A 20,411-nucleotide genomic window follows, 5' to 3' on the forward strand; every position below is an offset into this window, starting at 1 on the left:
GAAACATAACATTTTAATTGCTAAGAATTCCTTGGTGTTGTTTACTGTGCTGAGGTAACATTGGTACCAAAGCAATGATAGCAGCAGAGAGCTGTGCTTAGCATTTGTAACATTACTGCTTAGTGTATCACTCTAAAATTTCATTTCATGAAGGACGGACATGACTGGCTGGTTAGACAAGGGGAGGAAGTGGAGACTGTCTTCCTTGACTTCAATAAAGTCTGTGACACTGTCTGCCATAAAAAGCTTATGTAGAAGCTGATGAAGTGTAGACTGGATGAGCAGACAGTGAGGTGGATTGAAAATTGGCTGAAGCATTGGGCCCAGAGAGTGGTGATCTGAAGCACAAGGTCTAGATGGAGGCCAGTAACTCAGGGCTTACTACAGAGCAAATTACCATTTCCAGATGACACTGAACTAGGAGTGGCTGATCCGGAGGCACCCTGACCCTCCCTCAGCTGCTCCTCCCAGGACTTGTGCTCCAGGCCCTTCATGAGCCTCATTGCCCTTCTCTGGACACTCTCCAGCACTTCTGTGTCCCTTTTATAGTGAGGTGCCCAGAACTGAACACAGTACTCAAGATGTGGCCTCAACAGAGCTGAGTACAGAGGGACGATCACCTCCCTATTCCTGCTGGCCACAGTGTTCCTAACACAAGCCAGGATGCCAATGCCCTTCTTGGCCACCTGAACACACTGCTGACTCATGTTTGGTCGACTGTCAACCAATATCCCCAGGTGGTCCCTTTCCAACTTACAGCTCTCTAACCACACTTCCCTAAGTCTGTAGCTTACTATGGGGTTGTTATGACCCAGGTGCAAGACCTGGCATTTGGCCTCGTTAAACTTCACACAACTAACCTTGGCCCATTGGTCCAACCTGTCTGGGTCCTGCTGTAAGGCTTCCCTACCCTCCAGCAGATCGACACAGCTACCTATCATGGTGTCATCTGCAAATTTACTGAGGGTACACTAAATCCCCTCATTCAGATCATTAATAAAGATATTAAAGAGAACAGGCCCCAGGGACCCTGGAGGACACAGCCTGTGGCTGGGCACCAGCCAGATTTGGTTCCATTCACTACCATTCATCCAGCCAGTTTCTTATCCAGTGCAGAGAGTGTTTATCCAAGCCTTGCACCATAAGTTTCTAAGAAGAATGCTGTGGGAGACTGTGTCAAAGGCTTTACTAGAGTCCAAGTAGACAATGCCCACAGCTCTTCCTCATCCAGTAGGAGACTCATCTTGTAGACCAGGCTAGTCAGACAGGACTTAAATATATTTGAAATATACTAAAACTATTATTATATAATACTAAAACTAGAAATAGCTTTATTAGCATATAATATAATATAATATAATATATATATTATTATTATATAATACTAAAACTAGAATTAACAAACCTTAGTTGCACTTTGAAACAAGATGTAGTTGTGAATAAATAATCATCAGGATGGCAGTGAAAGACAACCCCAGATTCCCACATAACTTTAAATTAATAGCTCCTTCAGATACAGAATCTGTTTTTATATTGTCTCTCCAGAGAAACTTACTACCTCAGTTCACAAGTAGTTAGTGGCTGTGCTTTGGAAAAAAATGAAATTCTGGATTTCTTTGTTAATGACGGTGTGACCTTAAAAGAGCACCTGTTAAATTGAAGAATGTTGTGACTAAGTCACTCCCTATAGCATCTACCAGAGAGCTAAAGACACATTAGAAACAGTTGAGCATCTTTTATCGCAGGATGCGATAAAAGAAGGTGAGGAGTCATATACCTGCTTGTCTTCTAAGAGACCATTTTGCATGAACACATGCACAAAACCCCCAATTCTAAAAGTATTTGAATAAAAGTGAATACAAAAGTAACTATAGTTCATTGCCTTCTTTCCAGAGTAGTGGGGGAGAGAAACAATTGGTTACGCTTCAGTGGCATTAAGACTAAAATATTTTGTGTAGTTGTAGTTTACTTTTTGTATGTTCTAATCCCATCTTAAAAGTGATTTGATAAATCAAAACTATTTATACAGAGACTTACTCCATTGAATTCAATGGAAATGCTTTCTAGTTAAAAAGTGAGTGTTGAATCAGACACCTAACAGGAGAATATATTTCAGAGAAAAGTGCAAATTGTACTCCTGTCTGGATCACTGCTAGAATATTGGACTAATATCACACTATCCCTTTCTAAAAAGTGTGAATTGTCTTAAATTTTATGTGTAACTGTGGCAACCTTATGTACAACCACTGATTTGTCTGTCAAACATCATCAGGATTGTTTAACCATAGGTACATAAGCAATCACCTCTAATTAAGAATATTTTGAAATATTTAAGTACATAATACTTATAACCTGGTAAAATGTTGTCTAATAAATCTAAAGTAATTTTATTTGTCTAATTTTAGTATCCTGGGGAAGGAACAACCCATCTTTATGCATGATAATGAGGGTTTGCTAAAAGGATAACTGGGTTGACTACTTTTTATTTTGACAGCCATGTGCCAGCCATATATGTACATCATTTTGGCATAAAAAAGAAAGTATAATTTTGTTTACAGTACCTCTACTATTAGAAATAAAAGTGTCATAATAATTTATTTTTGCACATTATCTTCTTTCTTTCCTAAAGGGATTAATACTACCATAGGTGCAACTATGAGCTGGACCAATTTCCAGGTACTCAGAACCTGACTTCTGCCATATACATTAGGTCATTAGACTTTTTCCTTCAATCACTTGCAAAAGTGTCTAGAGCAGAGCATTTTTATTTTTCTCCCCAATAAATTTGCCCATATGATAACTAGCCCATGTATCTGTGAGGTCCAAGTTTCCTGTCTTGGGTAGCACTTATATGTCTCAGCACACAGTTCAAAAACCTGTACTGTTTATCAATGACAATGCTCAAGGGAGAAATGACATGTCATTTATTTTTAGGGACTGATATATTCAGAACTAAAACATACTGTAAACAGTTTCTAGTCAAAGTTCATCTCTTTTATGGTATAATGGAGATACAATGTTCCTCTATTCTGGATATTATTTATAATAAATTTTAACACAATAGTCTTTTTTAAATGACTTCTATTGAAATCCACTTTGAACTGCCTCAGGAAATCCTCAAGGATGTTACAGTAGATGGGTATTGATGAGACCTTTCCTCCTCTTCCTCAGAAAAAAAAAAAAAAAAAAAAAAAAGGTGGAGTAATATTCAGAATTAAACAGCTGAAGAAAAGTGTGGTTCATCATGGATTTTCCTCTGTCTTTTATAGTCTGGGCTTTGGGTTTTTTTGAGAGATCTGTGAGTAGGTTCTATTTAATCAGTATTTTTGTATGATCACTGAATGAGTTTCCAAGGCTGTGCAATACTTTCCTTGTAAAGTAAAAAATATAATACTGGGCACTGCCTCAAAATACTGCAGTTGATTCAGATTCTATAATCATATTTCATGTTATCTTGTGTGTGTGAGAGGTACTCAAGGATATTTTACTACAAGGCTACAACTCATTTCTGTAGGGGTCACTACCCCTAGTGATGCTTCCAATAAGATCCAGCAAGCTCTTGAGCTCTCCTTTTTCTGCTTCTCAGTCCAATGATAATTTAAAGTATAGAAGTCAGTATCTGGTATCTCTAGGTAGCCTTATAGCTGAAGCACAGTGGAACTGGGCTCCCTAGCTGTATGAGACCTCAATGCTATTTGGAAAGTGTGTGTTATAGGGTTTTCTTTCTGTCAATGCCAGTAAGGATCTCCGGCTACTTTTCTGTGCATCAGAAATCTCTGTCTTTTTAATTAACAGGAAATATGTATTAATCTAATTATTTTCTGTTCCTTAGTTCTTTAACACCTATTGTCTTAGTTCTTTGTTGACATCTATTGAAACCTGTATGCCAATTCATGAAATAAATTGTTCATTGGTCCTTTGATTCAATCAATGTGTCAAAAGTGCTGAAGTAGTTGTATTTCTGCACTGTTCCAGGCAAGATATTAAACATCTATCAGCTGAGGTATCTTTTTATTAGGTATGGATTCTGTTGAGTCCTGGAAGTACACAAAGAGCTTCTATTGAGTAAAATTTCAAAGCTTCATTTCTGTTCCTCTTCTAAGACACTCACAGGTCAGAAGACAGTCACAGAATTTCTTCCTATAAAGGCACAGACTCCCATTCCCATTATTCACTGTACTAGAAGTACTGCTTATTCTTTCCTTATATGTACATTACTTACCACTAGAAATGAGTGAGAAGCTACCTCTAGAAAATTATGGTAAAAATTAATGAAAAAGTAGTATGAGATTAGATCTTACACAACTGTGATGTTCTGGTAATGTTAAGAGTAGAGCAGTGAATAAAATTGTAGTCACTTCCTTTTATATTTTGGATTTCACTGGTGATACTTTATAAAAACACAATTTTAATGTTTCAGAGGATAAGCAGGCAGGTTTAAACATTACAGTCTAAATACAGATAACCACTGCGTTTATTTTTTTGCAAATGATTTTGACAGTTTCTCAAATTCTGCTTTGTTTTACTGGTTGTACTTAAAATGACTAAACGAATGTTAGTATTTTAAAATATACCTCTAGTATTCTATTACACATATGTTCAGTTTCCATTAGTTCATTTTGAGCCATGTCTGAAACATATTTGACTTGCGAAGAATAAAGCAATAAGCAGATTTATTTCCCTCTGGCAGTGTGCTTTAACATTCTAAGTGATGACTGAAACACATAATTTTTCTTTACTTTTTTCAAACACATTTGCCAGTGTTTTTGCTCCAGTTCCAAATAGAAAACATTAGACTAATTTTAATACTGTCCTCAGAGTAAGAATTACAGTTGGCATGCTGACAGGTTTGATAGGTTCTGTGTGCAAAGAAAAAAAAAACACGTGACTGCAGTCATAACTGTTAGTACTTACTAGAATGATATTTTGCACAGTAACTTGACCTCTTTTAGAAAATTCTGGTGGTTTAATTGATTGTTTTGAGGCTTATTGGTGTGTTCTGGAACATGGTGTATTTTTGTTTGTTAATTTGGCTTAATTATAGCAGAGGAGCAGACTGAGCTTTTGGGACCCAGTGTTTCTATAAAATGGTAGGAAAACTAGACTTATAGACTGCCAAAAGGAGCTGGGGGAAAGAAAAAAACTGATGAAAAATCCATTTCCTGCACTTAGTCTTACACTTGAGGAAAGACATCAGACTGATGGAACAAAAAGTAAGGGGTACGTGCAGTGAGAAAGCATCCAAGATCTTGCAAAGCTTCTCTCTGAGCTTCCAGAAGCAAACTGGATTTCTTTTACTTTATTTCCCTTACCCTTAGTACGTCTTAAACTATGCCCATTGTCATAGTTGGAGGAACTAAAGGAGGGCTTTCAGACTCTTGAGAGGGGCAGAACACAGAGGGGTCTATTCCTTCCTTTTTCCTCCCCATACCCTATAAAGCTCAGGCAGACCGGCAGCCCCACCCTCTTTGCTCCTGGCTGCACCGCTGTTCCTCTGTGCTCCTTTACCATCAGTTCCCCTGTGCTCATCAAAGTCCACATCCATCAGGTGCTGGGGAGAGCTGTGGACCCCCCTCCTGAGTCAGCCCAGCTCCGTTGATAGATCCCCTATTGTTAACTAGCCAGGTGACTTCTGCCAAATGCATATCCCAATTTTTCAAAGTCCCACCACCCATGCTTTCAGGGTGGTTTTCAGCAAGCCATTGTAGTGTTTGATTTTTCCAGATGCTGGTGCATGATAAGGGATATGGTATATCCATTTTACACCATGCTCTTTAGCCCAGTTGTCAATGAGATGGTTTTTGAAAGAGTCCCATTGTCTGACTTGATCCTCTCTGGGGTACTGTGACACCACAACACTTGCCTTTTAAGCCCCAGAACAGTATTATGGGCAGTGCCATGAGGCACAGGGTACGTTTCAAACCACCCAGTGCTTGCTTCAACCATTGTGAGCACCTAGTGCTTACCCTGGAGAGGCTGAGGGAGTGTGATGCAATCAACCTGCCAGGCCTCTCTATATTTGTATTTACACCAATGTCCCGTGTACCACAAAGGTTTTAACCATTTAGCCTGTTTGATTTCCAAGTCCACAGGCCCATTGGTACATTGCATCTCACCCTTGGGGACCTGAAGTGTCATGGGCCCAGTGAGCTAAGATCAGTTCACCTCTGTGCTCCCAGTCTAAACCTGTTTGAAACACTTTAGTTGCCTGGTCCACCTGATGGTTTTGCTGCTGTTCTTCACTGGTCCCACTCTTAGGTACATGGTGACCATGTGCCACACCCTTACCCTCAGTGTCTCTAACCAGGCAGTGATATCTTGCTACAGAGTGGCAGCCCAAATAGGCTTCCCCCTGCACTGCGAGTTGTCCTGTTTCCATCCCTTCAGCCACCCCCACAAGGCATTTGCTGCCATCCATGGGTCAGTGTAGAGGTAAAGCATTGGCCACATTTCCCATTCAGCAATGTCCAGGGACAGCTGGATGGCTTTTACCTCTGCAAATTGCCTGGATTTACTGTCCCCCCTCAATTCCTTGAGCAACTTGTGTAGGATTCCAAACTGCTGCTTTCCACCTCTGCTGACTTCCTACAAGACAGCAGGATCCATCGGTGAAGAGCACAGTTCACTGTCTCATCTGGTAGCATTCCAAAATCTTCACCCTCTATCAAGTTTGTAATCACGTCCACCCGGGAATGTCCATCCTCCAAAATCCCACCGTACTCAAGAAGTTCTGTGTCTCTTTCTTATCAGTGGGTGAGGACATGGTTGCAATGTTGCTGACCACATCCATAGGGATGTGCTTGCCATCTGACTCCAAGGAACTGGATCTCTCTGGCAGGTCCCTTGCCCTTGTTTATCTTTATAGCAAAACCAGCTTCTAATAGTATGCAGATTACTTTCCTGCCTTTTTCAAAGACTTCTTCAGCTTTATTACTCCATACAACAACATCATCAATGTACTGCAGATGGTCTGAAGATCCACCCTTTTCCAGTGCAGTATCGATCAGTCCATGGCAGATGGTGGGACTGTGCTTCCATCCCTGAGGTAGTTGGTTCCAGGTGTTCTTGGTGCCCCTCCAGGTGAAAGCAAATTGGGGCCTGTACTCTGCTGCTATGGGAACTGAGAAAATCTTTTGACTTTAGCAATGTTGATAGTTGCATGTCACTTGGCTGCCTTAGACTCCAGTTCATACGGAAGCTCCAGCATATCTGCAACAGCAGCATTCATTGATGGTGTAACTTCATTTAGACCACAGCAGTCCACAGTTAATCTCCATTCTCCGTCAGGCCATATAGGACTGTTGAAAGGTGAGTGAGTCTTGCTGATCATCCCTTGGATCTCTAATTGGCAAATAAGTTTTTATATGGTGAGCAGGGAGTCTCTAGTGGTACAGTACTGGAGATGATGTACTATGTTAGAAGCAGTTGGTACCTGCTGTTCCTCTACCCTCATCAGGCTCACCACAGAAGGGTCATCTGAAAGACCAGGCAAGGTAGACGGTTGGTCAGTGCCCTCAATTTCCACAGCTGCTATATTCCACATACACCCTTTTTGGGTCCTTGAAATATCCTTTCTGGAGAAAGTCTATACCAAGAATGCAGGGAGCATCTTGCCCAGTCACTACACAGTGGGTGTCCCAGTCATTTCTGGTCAGGGCCAGTTCAGCCTCCACCAGTCAGTTCTTGAAACCCTCCTGTGACTCCAGAGGTGGTGACAGAGTCTGCTCCTTTGTGATTCAATGGCAGCAAGGCGCACTGTGCACCAGTGTCTGTGAGGGCTCTCTATCTCTGTGGTTCTGCTGTGCCAGGCCACCAAATCTACACTGTCCAGTAAACTCGGTTATCCCTCTCCTCCACCTGGCTGGAGGCAGAGCCCCTCTACTGTGTACAACACCCACCAAACAGAAGGGTTTGTGTGGCAAACTGGACTCTCATTGTTACTTCCTTGACTCACAGTTGGGCTGGAGACCCATCTGCTGGGGCCAGCAATGGGTGTTTCTTGGGAGACTGGAACAGGCATCCTTCTGGAAACATTACCCCCAGTGGTATTACCTTGGAGGTCCTGTACTCTTGTTAGCGTTGGAGATGCACCCTAATCTGGCTTCAAAGTCAGTCACAGCGCGGCCACAATTTGTCCTGGAAAATTTTGCAATCTAATTACATATTCAACAGGTTACAGCATTTTCTAATACATATGCATGTGTAGATTGCTTCATCACTGAATTGCGACACTGGCCCCTTCTCCGCTTGTGTGCCTCCCTCTGGTGGTTATCCGGATGAAGTAAGTAGTCTTCCTCTGATGAAGTAAGACGTCTTCCTTGCTGTGGCCTTTTCATCTTCCTTCTCTTGGTTAATGTCCAGCTGGTGTGCGGTAACATTCAAATTGTGGATTTTACTACCAGCTTCCTTCTATCTCTGCTCGACTAACTTTGATATGCAGAGTCTTATCCTTATCTCACTACTTAAATAAATACTGAGTACATAGTTTTTCTACTCCCAACAAAGTACCATTCTTTACAAGGTAAAACTTTTACATGTTTCCACAAAGTACCATTCTTTACAAGGTAAAACTTCTACATGTTTCCACATTCCTATTTTCTTCTACCTCTAATTCTAAAATAATCAATTCTAAAATAATAAGATTTGGAATATATTTATTTTACTTTCTTTCTATCCCAACACTCTTGCATGCAGGGTCGCAATGGGTTTGCCATTCCATACACTCATGTTTTCACGAAGGTTACATAGGATCAACCACAAAAACTCTATGTTGAATTCTGCTTACCCTGAGCTGGCATCCCAGGGAAGCACATATTTTCAACAGCTGATACATTAATCCATTCAGGAGAAAAATGAGTGTTACTCTTCTTCTCTATCTTGGATAACTTATCATGCAGCTTCTCAAAAACCTCAAAGACGTTTTTAACTCTTCAGCCAGGTTTTCCACAGTTGAGACACGAGCCTTTAGGGGGTTGGAGACACTGTCTTTGTACTGTCTTAGCTGGCTAATAAATTCACCGACAGTTGGTGGTGTTTCATCTTGTCCCCCAAAGACCCTTCCCCCCAAAATGTGGGAGTACATAGCTGGGACATTCAGTGTGAGCTTTTTAGGCAGAGGCCTCCTGCATGGCACTTCGTCAGGATCTTCAGGTGTTTCCCTATCACCATAGATGACTTCCCAAACTGCCAGCTCCCTCAGATATCTGATGCCTCTTTCCATGGTGTTCCATCTAATAGGGTGACATTTGATATCCTCCTTGTAAGGATTTAGGCTTTTTACCGCAGACAAAAGGCATTTCCAAAGACTCTAAGTACCGCTTACCTCCCAATTACCTTATCAATGCCCCCATCTCTGATAACGATCCCAGCTGCGGCATCTCTCTGCCCTCCAGCTCTACCATATCCGCCCCCTTGTCCCAGACACTCAGCATCCAAGCAGTCAGTGATTCACCTTCATCTGAGCATAATCCTTTCTTAAATTTCTTATCTCTTTTAGAGACATAGATTGGACAATTACCTCAGGTTCCGAATCACTCTCCGGTGTCGTTCCTGCCTCGGGCTGACTCTCTCAGTGATCAGGATTTTCTGTTACCTCTGAGTCATCATCATCATCACCCCTCCTCGGGCGTTCCAATTTCTTCAGATGCTTTCTGCGGGTTGTGACAGTGGGACAAGGGCTGGTTCCGAGCCAGTGGGGGAGGTGTCCCCGGCAGCGGGATAGGGGGCAGTTTCCCCACACAAATATCGAACACTGAACCACACATGGAACATGTTCAGCCACAGCGATAACCGAAACATGTAACACCAACAGTCACCAAGGCCTCCAGCCTCTGGTGGGTCGAACTCGCCAGAGAAAGGAGCAGAATCATTTTCATTCATTTCATTCATTTTCATTCATCGGAGAGCCTCTAAACTCTTCAATCAAATTCCCAACCAAACTCATTCCTACACAAATCACTATTTTAACATAGAAAACTAACATGGCTGGGAGATGGGACGCTACAGAACTACATGCGTAGATGAGTAAATTTAAAAAGTCAGTACGTAACAAGTCTTTCACCAACACCATTTTGAAAACACTTTTTTTTTTTCCCTTCAATGTCCAACTTTCCAATATTTTCAATTAAAAGGAAAAGATAAACTTAAAATCATGTCCCGCGTTCGGACACCAATTATTCTGTTACAGCTTAGCAGTTTGAGCAGACTGAAAACCAAAGGACAGAATTATTTTCTCTTAACCCCCAAAGGGAAGATAAAAGGAGAGTAAAGACTAGGGACTTAAAAGTTGGAAATAAAAAAAAAAAATTGAAACAGATTTATTATTACAGGGAAAAGGATTTAACATAAGGAGTAAAGAACAAAAAATACAAGTATATACATATATATATATTTACAATCTCCTCATGATGCTGGCAGGCATAGATGCCTGAGGGCCCCTCGTGGCAGGGCCAACTCAGGAGGGGGGTCCACAGCTTTTACCAGCACCCAATGGATGTGGACCCTGACGAGGACAGGGGGAGCTGATGGTAAAGTAGCACAGGGGAACAGCAGCCAAGCACGGAGCAGGCAAAAGAGCTCAAGAGCGGGGGGCTGCCAGTCTGCCTGAGCTTTACAGCTTATGGGCAGGAAAAGGGAAGGAAAAGACCCCTCTGTTCTGCCCCTCTCCGAGTCTGAAAGCCCTCCTTTAGTTCCTCCAACTATGACACCCACACATTTGCATACTACATCTTTTCATTGACCTGGCAGTAAATGCTTTTCCCTTCCTACTGTCCTGTGGTGTTTGTGCTTGTCTTGGCCTTTCTTCTCAGCACCTTAGCAGTACATCTTAATTAAAAAGAAGGCATCTTATGCTGCAGCATTTGTCCAATCTGCCTCTTTCAGAAGGCTGGAAGAAAAAGCTGTCTATCCAAGATAAGAACCAGAATTTTACTGATGGCAGTGCCCATGCACCAAGACCCGCCTTTGGCTTAAGTCATTGCTTTTATTTCCATGTAGATTGTAACATCAGAGTACTGTTTGGCTTCCCTTAGGGCAAAATAATTAAACTAGTAAACTGGTAGACAGGGAAAAAAATGTGATAAACAGGGTACATATTTTTTATACCTTTTTCCAAGCTTTTTTTTTCACTCCTGATGGTATGATGCAGGTATTAGTGTGGGGTATGGTAAATTATTGCAGAATCCAACTAAATAACCCAGTTCTGAGTTTCACAAGATGTATTTAAGCGTGACAGGACAAAGAAAGTGCTGAGCTAAGTTCAAGAAGTATTTGGATGATGCTTTTAGGCACATGGTGTGATTCTTGGGGTGCCCTACACAGGCACAGGAGTTGGACTTGATTCTGATGGGTCCATCCCAACACATTCATATCCTGTGATTCTGTGTTTCTGTGAACAGATTACTTTTTGTTAAGTGACGGGATGCAATTTTTAAGCTCTAGAAGTGGGGATATTGAAAAATAAGACTGGAGATAAATGGGATTTGGATACCCAGCTTATCACTTAGAAAAGAGTTGCACATGTTTTTCTCTTCATTAGCCTTGGAAATTCCCCTGAGGATTTATCCTTAGTACTTGGAAAAAACACAGAGGTGCAGAGCTTCTGAAAGGAACTGCACACGTATGCATGTTTGACATTGCCTACTATAGCAGCTTTGCTGATGTCTAGGAGAGAATGTAGACTCTATGGGGAAATTAGAAGGAAGAGTATGGAGATGTGGTATTTCCTGTGTATCTTACTCTAAAATGTTTACTCTTGTGGCAATGCAGTTTTAAAAGGAATCATTAGTTCCTCAGAATTTTTCTCTTTTTCCTTTCCCAACTCCCCAGGTAGCTGCAATGCTCCATATTTTGACAGAGAATATTAATACATAATATTTTCCTCCAATGTTTTAAAATTTATCCACTTTCCCTGTAGTCTCAGAAAACTGCTGATCTCCATGGGACTGAAATTTGTAATGGATGTGTCTGGCTTGTGGATTAATCTTTCTGTAATTGAATCATATAAGTAATGAAAAATACAAGTATATGTTTTTAGGAACAAATAAAATTTTCATTTGAAAACACACACCATGTTAGTGAATAGGCTTATTTTTTAATATGTTTGGAGCATTATGTGAATAAGAAATACATAGTAAGGTATTATAATTAAAAAATATATATTATTTAGAAAAAGTTTTATTCATTCCCATATTCAATGTATTCAATGGCAGGTGGCATAGAAAATAATCTTTTTTTAAATGACAGGGATAGTCTTGAAGTGTTACATAAATATGAAGGCCACAGTATTGTATCAGGTATATTAATCGGGTATTAATTATTTCATCTTTTTATCCATAAAATGTTTAAGTAAAGTCTACAAAACTTCAAGTTTTAACTTAGTACTCTTTTTAAACTCTTTTTTAGCGGCCATGACTTCAAATAAAAATTATGTCAGATTATGGCATCCCTTACGTTACAGAAATGTAGTTGTGTGATAAATGCCTCTGCTAACCTGAGAAAAATAGTGGTTTCTCTTTAAAAGGAAAAGCGGGAGGGGTGGAGGAAGAGAGATTATTGAGCACGTTAATTAGAAACAGCCCAAGGGAAAACTTAGGAAATTAAAATCCATACAATCAGCAAGACAGAGCTAAAAATATATTGTCTCAAGATATACTTAGGGAGCAGCAGTGGGGAAGCAAATAAAGAATCTGATTACACAGCAAGAACTTTTTTCAGGTGTTTTGGTTTCTACATTTCTTGTGACCCAGCATCAGTAAAACAGTGCAGATTCATGCTCTTTTAGAATGAAGATTGCTGAAATGTTAAATAGCCAGTGTTAACATTTGCTGCATGAGAAGAAAGCATACCATGGGAAAGCAAATGTATGTGAGCAGTATGTAACAGATTTTTCTTTTGAATGCAGAAAAGACTTGCATACTATTTGTGAGGAATGAAGATTCAAGGAAGGAAAAGTAAATAAAATAAACTAATACATATAATGATAATATTTATTTTCAGTAATACATGATTGAAATGTCACAGTGCATTGTCCTGGATAGTAGTAGAAAGCTAAGAATATTATGAGACAGATTACAGTCAGTTTTTACATAAAAGGCTTATGTATCTTTAAAAATAAGAACCTCCTATCTATTCTAATGGTACTTGTTTCAACTAGAGAAAGTAATTTGTATTGCTGATTTTTATTTTATTAAATGGGAAATATCAGCAAAAAGCATCTCTCAGTTTCAGATGAGAATTTTGAATGTATGGATGGCAGAGCAAATGTCTAAAATGTGTTACCTCAGACATGCTGACTTCAAGACTGTACAATGTCTGAATTTCTAGAAGTTAGGGGGATCCCTATGTGCTTACACATATGTGATAAGTAAAAATAATTTATACAAATTAAAAAATATTCACCCGTGTATTCTTTAAGGTAATAAATATGAACTGAGTATAGTTCATATTCTGTGAACCGACAAGCAACTTTGGAAGGGTCAACTGTCATTTGTGTGTCTGCTTCTGTGTTTTCACCTAAAAATACGTTTTGTTGGTTGCCTACTTTGAGAGGATCAGCTTTATGAGTTTCATTTCCAAGTAAAAACACTTAGTAAAAAGAGTGTAGAGATTTTTAAGAGCTTTACATTCTGTGTTATACCTCACTAACGTCATTTTTTATAAGTGCCTATTGTTATGTTATTACAATCCAAGGTAACATTAAAATTTATTTTTGTTTTGGATCTGCGAAACAAAGTCCAATCACAGGAGGGTCGGGTACAAGCAGAGTTTGACAACTGACAGAGGCAAAATTATAGAGCCAGGCAAAAGAGGGAGAGACGAAAAGAAGATATGAGAGAGAAAAGTGGTAGGAAAGTAGGAAGAAAGAATGAGAGAGAAAAGTGGTAAGAAAGAATGAGAGAGAGAAAGAGCTGAGAGAGAGAGAGAGAGAGAAAGAGAGAGAGGCGGAGGGAGAGAGAGAGAGAGGGGGAGGGAGGGAGAGAGAAAGGGAGAGGGGGAGAGGAAGAGAGAGTCACCACCAGGGGCCCAGCTGTCCCGGGAGTTTCTTCAAGATGTCGCTGACCCTGGAAAGGGCCTGATGCAAGGCAGCAGTGGGTGAAGAGATGACAAAAACAGCCACAGCATGGACAGCCATATATATCCCTGAGTTCCTTTTGTTCCGAAGGGGCAGCTGTCAGTCAGCTGTCACAGAATCCAGGGGCACTGGCATCAGAGCCATGGCAGACAGGATGCCTGGAGCGGAGCTTCCACAGAAGGGTGCAGTCCCCCACCGACTCATCAGTTCTTATCTCCTTCCAGGCACCACTCCCGACTCCATTCCAGCCCTCTCAGCCAGGTACATCATCATCAGGACTATCAAGGTGTCTTACTCCAACCTGGCCAGGGTAGTCGTGCCTGGAGGGACGTCCCAGCATTGCAGACCTTCAGAAAAGGGGAGCAGTCTCCATCCAGTAGTTCTTATCTCTTTCTGAGGTGTCACCCTCTGTTCAGTTCTGGCCAGCCAGGTCCTCCACCCTAGCCAAGGGCTATTCACTTTAAAATTGCTCTTTTGAGACAATTGCAAATCAGTGAGGTCAGACTCTCACAAATGTGCTAACAGCCCATTGTCAGTGGCTAACAAAATATTTGTCATTGACATAGCTCATTGTAGTTTTCTGTTTCGGTACACAGAATTAGTAGGTAATATTGGGCCACCATTTAGATTTAATGGCTCCATTTTCTGGGAATTGAATTACAGAGTCTAATCTGCAATTGCAGTGTGGTTTCCTAGCTTATGAAAGCTAACAAATCAACATCTGTGTTAAGTGACTAGGAGCAGAATTTGCAAAAAGCTATGCACTCATTGTAGAACTCATGTTCTACATTTGGTGATGTTCCTTTCAATTTTGTTCTTTAAATAAATGAAACACTTAAACTTGTTCTTTTCCCCAACTTTTTTTTTCCTTAGAAGAATTGTTGGTAGGTTGTGACTTCCTAGGGGGGAAAGCATCACAGAATGAAAGCACAGGAAAAAAAGTCATATTCTTTTCACAAAGTCACAGAATGACAGAATCAGTGTTAGGGGTTGATCTGGAGTTCTGGAGATCACCTGGTCCAACTCCCTTGCCAGAGCAAGTTCACACAGATTTGCTGTGCTGGTTCTACCACATGCTTTTTATGCAAAGCATGATGTCTGGTATGATTGGTTCCTCAGCTGTAAAATTAAAGAGGAAATTTGGAAAAGATACTGGTTCTTTTCCTCATTCTTTGTCTCTCCTAAATGGAGAGAACTTTGTTTTAAACACACAGTTTATTAATCAACATAGTTTCCCTAGTTACAGATTAAATAATCCTCAAAAGTATTTCTTTCTGGAGCATTCCTTTTTACATGGCTTATTGAGTATGAGGTTGTCTAGTGCACCACGACACAGATTGTTTTATATGTAAATCCAGAGACTGACTAAGTTGAACTGTTGGTAACTTATATTTTATTTTCTTACTATTTAGGGCCTATTTTATTTTATTTTATTTTATTATTTATTTTATTTATTTTATTTTTCTAAGCTAGGACTAGCAATTTTGCACACTTGTTCTTCTCCACATATTTGGGTTAACTGTCAACAGAACAGTACAGTGTAGCATGTTATTGGGGCTACAGGTAGAGGAAGAATACGGTGCAAATTATTTATACTGAATAAAGATTGCATTGTAGATTAAAGGTTGTCTACTTAAGTTCCTAAAAATCTTTAGAAAGAAGTAATGATTAATACTTTTAATTCTAAAGCCACAGCCAAGCTAGCCCGTTTTGTGACTTGAGACAACAATCCATCAAAATTCATACGCATTCCTACAATAAACATTTCTACAAGTAGCCTGAGTTCTTTCTTAATGAGAACATTCCTACTGTTTTGTATTAGCAATGTATGATTTGGTTATGATGTAAAATGCACAACAAAACCTTCTTATGGAAAAGAATGGAAAACTACTTACGAAATATTTAGGAATACTTAGTGCTTTTAAGCAGACAGCTTTTTGTGTTCCAAGGGAGGTTAGTAAAACTGGGTCTAGAAAACTTTTTCTCCTCCCTTTCACCTCTGTCTAGGGGAGTGAGAGGATCAGTAAATTGTAATTTAATTATTCTCCAGTTAACACTAAAAGTGTTAGTTCTCGTCTTTTTGGAGGCCCTTTGGTAAGGGCATGGATGATTCTGTGGACAAGTAGCTTAGTTCCTTAATTCCACTGCCTCTGAGTTACAACGTTTGAAATAGAACTTTAAAGCTTTTACTTCATGCAGGTGTGTGCACTTTTCAGTAAAATGTGTGTTTTAATTAAGTTCGGATGTTTCCCAGTTGAATTTTTAGATTCTTACCTAGGCTAGACTACCTGTTTCTAGTTTGTTTATATTTTACAGCAACTATTTCTTTATGCAGTTGTATCCTTCTGCAACAACTTCTGATACAACAATAATTATATGAAATTCTTATAGGCCATTAGTGCAGGCCTATAACCTGTAGCTAATTTGTCATGTCACATTTGGATAATAATTTATGTATGACTGACTAATTAGCTTATGTTCTTAAAAATGTGGTTTTGGCTAGCAGTTTTTTTATGTGCAATTAAATAATCAACACTATTTCAAGTTAACCGCCCCTTTCCTGAGGTAATTTTTGGATCATTGTATTTCAGGGTAGGGACTGGGCATGATCAGAATGTATTGTTCCAAGTAAAACTTTTAACATGGTTGATGCAACCTTTTGTTCCTTATAGCCCCACTACATATGTTTTGGATGAAGATGAGCCTCGTTTCCTTGAAGAGGTTGACTACAGTGCAGAGAGTAATGATGATCAAGACACTGAACTAGCTGATAATGTTGGTGGTTATGAGACACCTAATCAAGAAGATGGACTTTCAGACTCAGATTCAACAAGAATACTGCTTTCTTGAACCATCATTACAGCCAGTAATAGGAAATAAAATATCCTGGAATTTCATAGTCAAATACTTCCTCACTCTTGTCTACTTAGGGGATATGCTTAAGGAAACACAAATAACTGGGGCCTGCATGGCTCAAGGACAATAAATATTGGCACGTGTTTTATTTGAGGAGTTCTGTGTTTTCCTTTAGCACTAAATAGATACATTTATGTGCCAGGTGGTTTCCTACCAAATAGCACTGCACGGCATTTTGTGTCCTTAAATCCTGTCTTCAGAAAAATGGATCCTAACTTGTGGTATGTCAGAGTACAGAAACTTATTATTTGTGACACATTTCTTTGAGCTGCTTCCTGAAAAATACATATATACAAATGTGTGTACAGAGGTGAAGACATTATTTTCCAACATTATTTCAAAGATACTCGAGTGTGTGTGAAGTATTGTAGTGCCTGCTCTGGAACCTCCCAATATTTACTAATTAAAAATGAAGTGATGTATGATTTGTTGCACTTGTTTCTTGCCTATGAACATGAAATAGTTTTGCCACAGTACTAGATGAAAATACATAATATCTCTTCACAGTTCAGGAATTTTGCATAGTGACCAATGCAGCCTGTGCTAACAAGAACTATACATTTGTATGGATCTCCTTACTATAAAAAAGGTGTGGCTTAATATGAAGAGGCTTTTTTCTCAAATGTTGATGACTACAAGATAAAGGGTTAGATATGTACGCTGTATATATGTTCGGCTACCCTGTTCCTCAATTTTTCTGGTTCAATAAGCACACAGTTAAAAAGAGTCCACTTCACTGGGGGTACATTAACTACATACCAGATTTAAGTGCTTTAACATGAAAGATGTGTTTTGGTTTAAGCATCTTTTGCCTGTTTTCAATCCTCTGTTAACCCTGCTCTAAGAAGGAGATAGGACTATAAATTCCTGAGGTCTCTTTCAATCTGAATTCTGTGATTTTTTTATCCTTCATGTTTAAAGTCAAGCTGTCAGGCATGGCATTAGCACTTTGTTTTCTCTTGTCATCTACTAATTCTTACTGCCTCTTCCCTCTGCTTAGAATAAGATCTAATAGAGAAATGGACTTGTACCCCATTCTTTACAGAACAGATGCATTTTGCAGTGAAAAATATTTAAAAAAAATTTTTTTTATTTTATATGACCCAGTTATGGAATTCATTTTCTGCTGCATGTATAGGGACCTTAAGAGCATGAAGAATAACATAAAGTAGAGCAGGTTTTTAACTGATGAGAACTTTGTGTATGTCTTCTGTTGCAAATAAAGCTGTACTTTGGAGGGGAAGTGTACTTTTGGTAAAAGGATAAAAAAAAAGAAATTAAAAATGATAGTAAGAAGATGGATTTTCACCAGTATTTGCTGTTTCAAATACAGTGTTGTTTGGTGATGCCTGTCCATACCATCCTCATTCTGAAATTGGGAAAGTGTTTTTGATTCCTTATGATATGCTGCTGTATTTTTATTCAAAGGCTTAAATTTATATTAGTAATCACACAAATGTATAAGTATAATGGAAACATTTACAATCTGGTCCTCTTAAAAATTTCTAATGAAATTTATCATTCCTTGTGTGGTGTTAACTACATACTGTAATGTGTGTAGTTACTGTACATACTGTACATACTACATTAGTTTATTTATTAGTTTAATCTGTTGAAAAGGAGCCCTCTGCATTGAAACTGTAGGTGAATTTGGGAATCTGCCAAACAGAAGTATTAATCTTGCTACAGAATTTCAACTATTTTTAAGTCAGCCCAGGGAGAATGGTGCAGAATGGTCATATTGCTGTGTCAGTTTTATACAAGTCATCTGCATAAATAGATTTTCATCCATAACTGCGTTGTACCTTACATAGATAATGACTGAATAATTGGCTGAAATTTCAGGAGGTGCAGGATGCCAATGTTAGTTAACCTGACTGTGCATGTCTCTGTAGTTTTCATATGAATCATACTATAGGCAATACCAGAAATGTTCTTCATTTAGAAAGAATTGTGGCTTAGTAGTGCAAAATCATCTTTTCATCCTAAATAAATATGCATATACATTCCTCATGTCTGCTACAACTTTTAGTCTGTGCAAAGAAGGAGGTACGAGTGACTTCTATAATGGTTCAGTATGACAGGCACTTGCCTAAAACAATAATGTTGCATTTGTACATTAGATTCTACTGCACTTACTCATTAGATTTGATGCATGTGTTTGCTTAGACGATCTGTCAGGCTGGCAGCTGAAAAGCTGAACATCTGCTAGCACAGTTCTGTCAAATGCAACTTTGTCATTATCTTACACATTGCTGAAAATGCAAAGGCTGTTACCTCTTGCACATTTTGTGGCACTTGATGTGCCTTCTGAAAAAGCAGATGATGTGCCTTTCCGAAAAAGCTCACAGGGATGCTGGTTCATGGGAAGAACTGCCACAGTGGTAGCTGCTTCATGCTGTCTATTTCGTCTCTCCTCCATGTTGCCATTGTAGCAGCAGTGTTTGCAAACACATGCCAGCATTCCTTTTATGCCTTTTGATGGGAAGTCTGGTAGTTAGCTGAAAATACAATAGCTGAGGCTTGAGCTCATGCTCTATTCTGGTTAGTGGGCATTTCTCTCCCCCCCAGCCCCCCAAATGGGCTGAATGGATAGGACAGAATAGAACGGCAGCTTCTTGAATTGTCATAAATCAGTCATCTAGCATGGCCCTTCCCAGACAATGACTGTCTTTGATTTTATGGATTGGTATTTTATGTGTTTCTGGTTTTAAATGATGCTCATTACTGTAAGCATGACTGATTCTTTTTTGTAATGAGAACAAATACGGTTCTAAATAATTATATATGTGTTATTTACCACCTTGCATCTAAATAATTGCTGAAGGATTAATTACTTTATTCCCTTTCCGGGTGTAATTTAAGTTGTAGCACAAATTTTGGTATTGTGTCTTCACTTGTGACATCCCTTATTGTAATGTAACTTACAGCTGAGATGCAGTTTGAACCACAGTCTTGCCTGGTCATTTTTGGATATAGATTGTTTCATCAGCCTGACTTCATAGGGAGAACTGGTTTAAATCTCAAATAAGACTGCAGTAGCAGTAAACACTGATTACAAATGCAAAAATTCAACTTTTCAGGTAGTTTCTGTTGTAAAGCTGTGATAGATATAATTGTTGCAGTGTTGTTATGTATGAACCAAATACCAATACTTATAAATAAAAATACATAATAAAGAATTAATTACAATAACTTTGTTTACATGTTATTGGTTAGAAATATTTAAAATGTTTCTCATCCTTTGCAGCAAGGTAGCTATCTGTTAAAATTCGGGTGTGCTTAGCATTTCAAAAAGGAGGATATTTTTCTTCTCTGTGAAGTTACATCACTGTTCTGCAGGCTTAGAGTAGTATTTCCATATAGACAAATGGAATTATAAGGCTTTAAAAATAATATTCATCAGTGTAAGTAAAACTTACTA

At 39.1% G+C, this 20,411-nt stretch overlaps 1 protein-coding gene across 11 annotated transcripts in view; it reads left to right on the plus strand.

Moving 5' to 3' along the window:
• Window positions 1-20,182, plus strand: part of AGTPBP1 (ATP/GTP binding carboxypeptidase 1) — a 63,511-nt gene extending 43,329 nt beyond the window's left edge. For 10 of the 11 annotated variants that reach the window (XM_071732128.1, XM_071732123.1, XM_071732127.1 and 7 more), the window contains one exon: window positions 16,744-20,182. In XM_071732128.1, coding sequence (XP_071588229.1) covers window positions 16,744-16,921 — 178 coding nt within the window. In that variant the 3' untranslated portion in view covers window positions 16,922-20,182. Of the gene's footprint in view, window positions 1-9,496; window positions 10,761-16,743 lie in introns of those variants that run through there. The other variant, XM_071732130.1, reaches the window with a different exon arrangement.
• The last annotated feature ends 229 nt before the right edge of the window (window positions 20,183-20,411 follow it).

The sequence above is a fragment of the Heliangelus exortis genome, chromosome Z (genome assembly GCF_036169615.1).
Source record: "Heliangelus exortis chromosome Z, bHelExo1.hap1, whole genome shotgun sequence".
NCBI classification, from domain to species: domain Eukaryota; kingdom Metazoa; phylum Chordata; class Aves; order Apodiformes; family Trochilidae; genus Heliangelus; species Heliangelus exortis.